The 9813-nt window shown below is 33.0% G+C and overlaps 1 protein-coding gene across 2 annotated transcripts; it reads left to right on the forward strand.

Moving 5' to 3' along the window:
* Window positions 1-261: 261 nt before the first annotated feature.
* Window positions 262-9409, forward strand: LOC124919607 (autophagy-related protein 18h-like). Of its 2 annotated transcripts, none has more exons than XM_047459879.1 (9): window positions 262-680; window positions 2201-2659; window positions 4168-4605; window positions 4794-5033; window positions 5453-6235; window positions 6633-6811; window positions 7071-7165; window positions 7747-8223; window positions 9055-9409. In XM_047459879.1, exons 1-9 carry the CDS (start codon window positions 504-506, stop codon window positions 9057-9059), a joined length of 2853 nt encoding a protein of 950 aa, XP_047315835.1. In that variant the 5' UTR covers window positions 262-503; the 3' UTR covers window positions 9060-9409. The 2 variants fall into 2 exon arrangements, with proteins under 2 accessions (XP_047315835.1, XP_047315836.1); XM_047459880.1 differs by having other exon boundaries at window positions 6633-6802.
* The last annotated feature ends 404 nt before the right edge of the window (window positions 9410-9813 follow it).

A 9813-nucleotide genomic window follows, 5' to 3' on the forward strand; every position in this document is an offset into this window, starting at 1 on the left:
ATAATAAATTCGGTTCGATATATATGGGATACTTTTGTATTAAACTAATATTGTTTTTTTTTTATGAATATGAAATTAAAAAAATAAAATAAAAAATAGAATAAATAAAGGGGTGAAATTATGAAGTAAGAAATTTCTTAGGCATATGAGTGGATATTTGTTTGGTAATTAATTGTAAGGAGGATGTTTTTGACATTTAACAAAGAATAGCTTACAGCTCAATTAAACAACAGGCAGGGCAGGGCAGGGCAGGGCAGTCCAAATTTCCCAGGAGGTGGTGAAGAGAGATAGAGAGAGACAGCGTCTATTTGAAGGTCAAACAAACGGCCAACAAAAAAAATCACGCCGGTGTTATCTCTTCGTGTCTCGATCCCTTTATAGTTGCTTTAATTAATGCAATCATCTGATCGTCAGTTACCGGCGAAGGTCGGCGTTGGCGGCGGCGGCGGCGGTGGAGGAGAAGTTACAGCCGGCGGTAAACTTCCGGTTAGAGGACTTTGATTATGAAGAGAAGCCAAGACAGCACTATAGGTAAAAACGTCGTCGGCAATGGCTTCATCCCTAACTCTCTTCGCTTCATTTCCTCTTGCGTAAAGACCGTCTCATCCAACGTCCGCTCTGCTGGTGCATCTGTTGCTGGTTCAATCTCTGGTGACTCCGATGACCGCAGAAAAGACCAGGTCTTCTTGATTTTAGTGATCACTATTTGTCGGGAACTATATTAATCTGTCGTTTATTATACGGTCAATTGTGTGATTTAGTTGGTGAAATTATATATAGGTTTAACTTCTAATTACTTCTTCAAATTTGATTGATGAACTTTCTTAATTACTTCAAAAGGTTAAATAGTTAATTACTGACTATTGTCTTCTGTCTTATCTATAATCGTGTCATTGTTGTTACCTGATTGGGTTAATTGATCAATATAAGTAAGACAGATCATTGAAATGGTTCTATTCTATATACTGAATATAGGTCTTACTTTGTTTCATGCATTGAGGGAGTGCTTTCTCTTTTAACCCTTATCTAATGTTTTTATGTCCTCTTTGTCAAGACTCTAACATTTCGCTTCGAGATTTTGATGAAAATTTAATATGTATTTGATTCTACAAGATTTATTGCTTTGACCTAATTAATGAAAAGCTATACATGTATGCTTTTGTTATGAACAGAAAGAGCTCAATTTTTCTCTCATCAAAAGTTCCTCTCTTTCTTTGGTGAATCTCTGGTATAATGCATTCTATTGATAGATTTCTATCTTCCAGGTCCTCCTTGCTTCAATTTGGCTATGTTTGGTTATAGTGGAATTAGAATTGGTGGGTCAATGTGAAACCATTATTTGTTTTATGACTTAAAATAAGAAAATGAAATCAAAATTATAGTTCCAATGTAATTGAAATGTATATGATTTTTTAAGTTTGGATTCTACCTTTTCCACTTTGGAATTGCAATTCTATGATTTCTCCAAATATAAAAATGAATTTTAATTCGGATTTAGAAGTCAAATTCCATGTCCAGTGATACCCATCCAAACATTTAGATTACATAATTTCTCTCTAATATATACATTGTATGCTATTCCTATTCTAAATGATGATGGAAGAGTACCTTTTGTTGATGTATCCGAAAAATTAAGCTCAAGTAATAGTGTCTCTTTGTTTCCTAAAAAAACTTAGTATCTGTTGTAATATGCTACACATCACTATAATTTTGGTTTTAGTTAATATAAAATTATCACAAATATAAATATAATTTATTACTTAAGTTCATAATTATCAAAGTATATAATTACCATCCTCAAACTTACCTCAATTTAGGAACATGCTTCTTAATTCTTATAGTTGCATTTCCCACTCTGCTAGTTAAGGCTAGAAGCCTTCCATATGGACCCTGGTTGCATTTTACAAATTCTTATTAATTTTCTTTAATTGCTTCTGTTAGTTCATTCAACTGATTTATCTCAGAACTTGGTTTGAGATGGTTGAATTCCATGTCTATACAGTCTCTCAGAAGTCAGACACTTCAATGTGTATTATATACTTTTTTTTTCTTACATTAGAATCTATGTGTGATTGGATGTGGTGAGAGTGCAGAATTGGTCTAATCCTTCCACTTTGCTTATTGTGTCTACTTTAGATGCTTCTACTTCAATTTCTCCAAAAACAGTGTGACGGGATCTGAATAATCTTCTATTCTACAGGTCCTTTGGGCTTCCTTTGACAAGCTAGAACTTGGTTCATCTTGTTTTAAGCATGTCCTATTACTAGGCTATTCCAACGGATTTCAAGTTCTTGATGTTGAAGATGCTTCTACTGTCACTGAGCTGGTTTCAAGGCGCGATGGTCCAGTCACATTCTTACAGATGCAGCCTATCCCCGCAGAATCAGATTGCAATGATGGATTCAGAGCATCTCATCCAATCCTTCTGGTTGTAGCCAGTGATGAAACAAGAATCTCTGGTTCAGTGCCAAGTAGGAGAGACGATATAACCAGGAATAGCAGCCCTGATTCACAAAGTGGAAATTTTATTAACTCCCCTTCGACTGTTCAGTTCTATTCTCTGAAGTCTCACACTTACGTTCATGTTCTGCGGTTCCGTTCGACAGTTTTTTTGGTCAGGTGCAGTCCACGGATAGTAGCTATCAGTCTTTCATCACAAGTAAGCATCTTTTCTGCTGATCTGTTGATCTGTTGATATTCACCTGTTAGTTTTGTAAGAGCTCATTCTATAAGATTGTGATTAATTGGAAGTGAAGATTATTTAGTACTTTTCATTGGACTAATGAATAACTTGTGCATAGTATGTTTCACTCAGTTTTAGTTATATAACTAAAATATATTGTTAACATATTTGAAGTTACATTAATAAAATAATAAACAAATTCTTTCGTAAAAATCTAATGATATTATATGATTTTTTTTATGTATCCAACACATTGTTACTGGATACTATAACATGTTTCTTGAACTATTTAAATTTAATCCTAACTGTGTGAAAAATACTTTTTCTTAATTTTTAATCAATGCTTTAATGAAGGCATTAGTTGATATATGTGACTGTTACATATCCTAATTGTATTTCATAGTAGTCTTGAAATTCGTGTTCTAAATCACTATGGACACATTTATTAGTAATAAGAAGAAGCTTTGGGAATATAATGTTAAGTATATATAAAGTGATAAATCTTGAATGGAAATTTCAGATATATGTAAATAGTTGAGATGGTAGATTTTAGACTAAAAGTTTAATTAGAAAGGTCTTGTAAGAAGACAAGAATAAAACTAAGTATTTTGATAATAGGATCTTTGTAATGGTAAATTCAAATTTAAACTCTAATTGGATATATTGAAGGTGGTTAATAATATATATAATTTAGATGGGAGTTTTGAATTGAAAGTCTAAATGTTGATTGAAATAGGAGATTAAAATATGTTTCAGTATCTAATATTAATATAAAAATATTGTAACGATGGTTTTATTTACGGTATTTTTGGGAATTTTGAAAGTTGTTGGTACACCTCCTATGTATATTTTCAATGTATAGATTATGGGCTATCATTCCTTAAAGAGTATTCCTGGTCCTTAATGTGCTCCATACTAAAAAAAATGTCTCCACTTGTTCAATAAGCAAATTCTTTAAAATAGTTGGTTGGTTGTGTAGTAGTAGTATCTCCTGGTGTGGCTGCTTAAACTTGGCTTGGAAGTTGAAACTATATTAAAGATGATATTCATGCTCCATCTTTTTCATAATTTGAATTGCATTTTGCACTTTAAGAGCTTTTTTGATGTATTTTTTCTTCCAAATAATTCGATTATTTAAGAAAATATTGTTAAATGAAAAATGGATTATTTGGGTTAAATATCCTTTGGATTAATATTTTAAAATGTTATAATAAAATAAAGTAAAGGCATTTTAGTTGATGATTTTAATGTTTTGATTGATGATGGGATAAGTTTTTTTTTTTTGTTAAACCCTTCTTCAAACAAGATTTATGTTTCGTGAACCCTCCGAGGTATTGTCTTTACAGGAGAATAATGTGGTTTTCCGTGTTAAATCAAAATGTGTTGTATTGTACAAAGTGGATAATACGTTCTTACTAATTTTGCAAGTTAGCTAGTTACAAGGTTTATATGATCCGACTAATACATGTCGAGTTTGAATGCAGATTTACTGTTTTGATGCATTAACTCTTGAGAACAAGTTCAGTGTCCTTACTTATCCTGTCCCTCAAATTGGAGTTGGGCCTATTGCAGTTAATGTTGGATATGGCCCAATGGCAGTAGGCCCTAGATGGTTAGCTTATGCATCAAATAATCCACTATCATCAAATACGGGGCGATTAAGTCCCCAAAGTCTTACGCCTCCTGGAGTTAGTCCTTCTACATCACCTGGAAGTGGAAGTCTGATGGCACGTTATGCAATGGAGTCAAGTAAGCAATTGGCTGCTGGTTTAATCAATTTAGGTGACATGAGCTATAAGACTTTCACAAAGTATTATCATGAGCATTTTCCTGACGGCTCCAGTTCTCCCATACGATCAAACTCTGGCAGAATTGTTGGCAGAATCTCGACACAGTCAACTGAAATGGACAATGCCGGAGTGGTTAGTGTTTCCCTCATTTCATTTGCAGTCCTGTGTGTAATTTATGCAGAAATTCTTTTTATCGTTTCATTTATTGGTTATAAAGATGAGCGGAAAAAAGTTTGTGATTTATACCAGCCTGGAAAAATATACATTTGCTGACGTGTCAAAAGATTTGCCCAATAATGATCAACTTTGATGTCTTTCAGGTCGTTGTAAAAGATATAGTATCTAGAGCTGTGGTTTGCCAGTTTAGGGCTCACACAAGCCCTCTATCTGCCTTGTGTTTTGATCCAAGTGGGACTCTTTTGGTCACTGCCTCTGTTCATGGGAACAACATAAATATCTTCCGCATCATGCCATCTCCAAATAGCTCAGTAAACCACGGCAATGAGTGGAGTTCATCTCATGTCCACCTTTACAAGCTTCATCGTGGAATGACGTCAGCTGTATGTTCCTCACTTGTTTACTTTTGTTAAAGGGTACAAGTATTGGTCTGTTTTGTTATCAATTTCAATTTTCACGCTGATCATGATCTGAAATATCTATATTGGTTATGTTTGTCAAAAATTCAATGATAAGAAAAATAATCTTATGATAAGAAAAAATCTCTAGAGCAAATGAAATGAAAAAAACACACTATAATTTGGATCGTCATCTAGAAGAAAATTTGGATACCAAATGAAACAACAAAAATCACACTATAATCTGGATCGTGATCCAAATCATAATTTAAATCATGATCCAAAAAATCTTCTTACTCCAATGGGATCATAGTCATGACAAACATTGTAAAGAAAATACTAATTCCCAAATAGACTCAATTGCATACTTGTTTGCTCAACTTACTGTCTGTTTCTTTGAGCAGGTTATTCAAGACATTTGTTTTAGTCATTATAGTCAGTGGATAACTGTTGTTTCATCAAAGGGGACATGCCATGTCTTCGTTCTATCACCTTTTGGTGGAGAAACGGGTCTTCAGCTTAAGAATTCTCTTCTCGATGGGCCAGATCTCATACCCATACAATCCCAACCGTGGTGGTTTTCTGCTTCGTCTCTTATGTTAAACCAGCATCGTTCACCTCCTTCACTAATTAATCTATCTGTGGTTAGCCGAATAAGAGTTGGTAATTCTGGGTGGCTAAATACTGTGAGTAGTGCTGCATCTTCTGCAACCGGGAAGGTTTTTCCGACAACTAGCATTGTTTCTGCCATTTTTCACAATTCAGTACAGGATGATTTAAGTGCCTTGGAGCATCTGCTTGTTTATACTCCTTCTGGTAACTTGGTTCAATATGACCTTTTGCCTTCAGTTGGGGGAGGGGAACAAAGTGAAGCTGCTGCTCCAAGAACTGTAACGGGTTCTTCGATGCAGATGCAAGATGAGGAGTTACGTGTTAAATCTGAACCTGTTCAGTGGTGGGATGTCTGTAGAAGGGAAGATTGGCCTGAAAGAGGTGAACAAATTTATGGAATTCATCGTGTTAGTGAAGAAAATGGTGATAAATTTGTGAAAGATGGTTCTGAGCTTGAAGAAGGAGATATTAAAGAGAAGGAATTGACAAAGTCTCATGAACATTCTCATTGGTATTTATCTAATGCTGAAGTACAGATTAGGTCTGGGAAGCTACCAGTTTGGCAGAAGCCCAAGGTCTCTCTCTCTCTCTCTCTCTCTCTTCCTTTTTTCTTCATACTATAACCCATTTCAAAACACTTATTGTTGTTTATGTATCAGGATCCGTTTTTAAATACACAAGCAAAATAATTCTTATTTGTGTATCTTACTAAATTTAGTTTGCAAATATTTTTGTATTTGGAAACGCGATACAGATACAAAAACAAAATGTGTTTCCAAATGGGTACAAAATTATGGATTTAGAAACATATTTGGATGGAATTATGTTTCAAAATTAAACTTTGTGAGACAGATATATAAATTTATTTGTTGTTCTCTTCTGGATTCGGATACATAATAAAATATTACAAGTGTTGCCAATTAGGGTTTATGTTTTTATTAGTGCTATTAACACTTTCTTCTATTATTTTAGATTTACTTTTTTAGAATGAACCCTATTTTGGGTTCTCCGGATCATCAAACTGAAGATAGTACCCAAGGAGAGATGGAAATTGAAAAGATCCATGTCAATGAGGTTCAGATAAAGCGCAAGGACTTGCTGCCTGTGTTTGATCGTTATCACAGTATTCAATCTGATATGAGGTATGACAGGTAATGATATTTTCATGAAGGTGATTACTTAAGCAGCAAAAAGTTGTTTTCTTTTATATTTTTGAAATGTTAAAGTTGTATTAACAGTCTCTATTTAATAATAATAATAACAATGTTTACCGAAGTCTTGATCAAGTGATCCGCAAGTTGTTTAACATCACATCCATTCACACGTTGAAGTGGTAGAAAGATGTTTTCTTTATGACAATTATGTTTCTTGCTTCATCAATCATCATGTACCTGTTATGTTTTCTGGCAGGGATTATGTTGGCGAGAGATATTCATCTCCACTCAACTCTCATGGAGTTTTTGATGGGGAAAAACCTTCATCTCCATCATACAGCTATCGTAGTGGTAAGTTTTGCTGTATATTCATAACTTGTGCTAACTTGAATTGTACTGCTCTAAAATTGGCTTTTTCCATCCTATTTGAAAACTTGTATTTTGTCAAAATCACTATATCACTCAATAATCACATGAGTTAAACTGAAAGTGATTTTTTTTGTTTGTAAATTCATAACTTGTGCTAACTTGAATTGCACTGCTCTAAAATTGGCTTTTTCCATCCTATTTGAAAACTTGTATTTTGTCAAAATCACTATATCACTCAATAATCACACGAGTTAAACTGAAAGTGATTTTTTTTTGTTTGTTATAAGTTTTTTTTCATCAGGATTACATTATTCTTGGATTATTATACAAATGTTATGTAATTTTTGTTGCTTCATTTGATATACATTATCTTTTTATCTTGATCCAAAATATAGTGTATTTTTTTGCTTCCATTTGGTATATTGTTTTTTTTTTCTCGTTTATAATCAAATTATTTTTTGATCATTGTATTTTTTTTTGCAAACATCACAAATGTAGATTTTTCATATTATGATCAACATAAAAAATAAAGTTGGTAACAAAACAACCCTTCTTTCTACCAGCGTCATCAAGAATACCTGCAGAGATCCGGGCCTCAGAATCAATGGATCTCTCTGAATCTCCTTCCATCGCCTACATGGTTAATAATTCCATGGATGAGGTGAAAAATGTTAAAGGAATAGAAAGTCCACTGACCGAAAAAATCGGTGAAAATATTTCCAGAGAAGTTGAGTCCTCCAGTAGTGTTGTGACTAGCGAATCTTCGAACAACAGTTCTAACCGTTCTGACTCGAGTTTGAATATCATCGATGTGGGACCAGTGGATGAAGATATGAATGAGCCAATAGATTTCGGGCACTATTTTGACGAGGGATATTGTAGAGCTTCAATTCGCGATGAAAGCTCAGCACCCGCACAAGCTACTATTACTAGTACTACTAACTTTGACGGAAGTAACAGTCCTTGCCTGAAAGAGAATTTGGAGGAAGATGGGGAAAGCGATGATATGTTGGGTGGTGTCTTTGCCTTCTACGAAGAAGGTGAGTATTTTAACTACCTGTTTTCTTCTTCATTCTTAATGCACTACTTTCATCTTTTCCATGGATAATCTGGTAGTTAATTTTTTTGGTAGAAAACATTGCTTAAAATCCCAATTGGCTGAGTATCACAAAAGGAACAGTACATAATCTGAGAGCTTTTGATGTAGTTTTCTTTTCTCTTTGAAATAAATAAATTATTTGGAAAAAGAACTTGTATGATGAAAAACTGGATTATAATAGGGGTTATTTGGGTTAATGACTAAACTATCATTTATAATTAATATTTTAAAATGTTACAAAAATAAAGTACATGTTTTTCGTTGATAATTTGAATGATTCGATGGATGAGAGTGGTTCGAGGGGTTATTTGGATTAAATCCTTCGTCAAGCAATGCCTAATTGACTAACCTAACAAAAACAGCTAGCACTAATCTCACCTACACGAGTGTAACATTTAATCCTGGTAGATTTTCAAAGTTGATCATCATTTTTTCTGTTGTGCATATGAATCCATTAATACATGAAACTTATTATTAGTATTTGATTAATGGGAATTCATTTTCTTTCTTTTCTAAACTTTTGGAATACATTTCTCAATTATTTCATGGTTGTGAAAGACTATGGCCTTGTTTAATCAATATCGAATATTCTTAGTATTTAATATCATAAAATTAATATAAGGATATTTTTGTTAAAGATTTGGATGATGGGATGGTAACCTAACATCTAACAGCTCTAATACTTGTGAAATTGCACTTTTTATATGAAGATAGACTTTTCAGTTATATTATAAAATGGTCTTGTTGAATTTTTGGGTTATCATATGCACAGGCTGATGATTATCTGGTTCGGTTTGCGATCCCCATCCCTCCTATATATGTTTGAGGCAAGCAAAAAAGAGGTAAATAGAAATGGTATCTACTAACAAGAACTGGGAAAGACCCAGACATATTCTTTGGTTGATGGATGGGGTTAAAGGAGAAAAAGGAAGGCTTTGGCTTGCTCTTTTTTTTATTTTTTTATCTTCTTTTGTCCTTCTAATGTTCTCATGTAAATGCTGTATATTTTCACTAGACTATAGAAATGATTTGTATGGATGGATTGATTTATGTTTTTATGTAAACAATATTTGTTGTTTTATGAGAGGAAAATGGAAGGAAAAAAATAAGGAAATATTTATTTTGAATTTTGCTGTTTTGTTGGTGAAAGGAGATACACTATTTATTTTGTTTTTTCTTGTTGATACTTGCAATATGTTCTTGAACTATTATCATGCAAGAAGTTATTATAATTGCTATTTTTACATCATAATAGGATTTTCTTTTTACCAAATATTTAGTTTAATGATGTTTTGTTAAATAAAAGATTTTACAATAATTTAAAAATAGTTGAACTAAGGTTTTAATGTGTTTTAAGCTATGAATTTTGTGGTATAAATTTTTAAAATTTTTGCCTCACTTTGACGAGAGTTTCTACTACATCAATTTAGCTCAGTTCTTGTGATCATTTAGGTCAATTATTTAATAAATCATAGTTAGAATCTGCGATATAACAATTTTTTTTATTCTTTTAGTTTGTTGTAGTCGCTAA

This window comes from Impatiens glandulifera, chromosome 1, assembly GCF_907164915.1.
Source record: "Impatiens glandulifera chromosome 1, dImpGla2.1, whole genome shotgun sequence".
NCBI classification, from domain to species: Eukaryota; Viridiplantae; Streptophyta; class Magnoliopsida; order Ericales; family Balsaminaceae; genus Impatiens; species Impatiens glandulifera.

Coding starts and splice junctions, on each gene's coding strand:
- LOC124919607 (XM_047459879.1), top strand. CDS start 504: ATGAAGAGAAGCCAAGACAGCACTATAGGTAAAAACGTCGTCGGCAAT. Junction 6,812..7,070: donor TCTGATATGAGGTATGACAG/GTAATGATATTT, acceptor GTTTTCTGGCAG/GGATTATGTTGGCGAGAGAT. Junction 7,166..7,746: donor ATCATACAGCTATCGTAGTG/GTAAGTTTTGCT, acceptor TCTTTCTACCAG/CGTCATCAAGAATACCTGCA.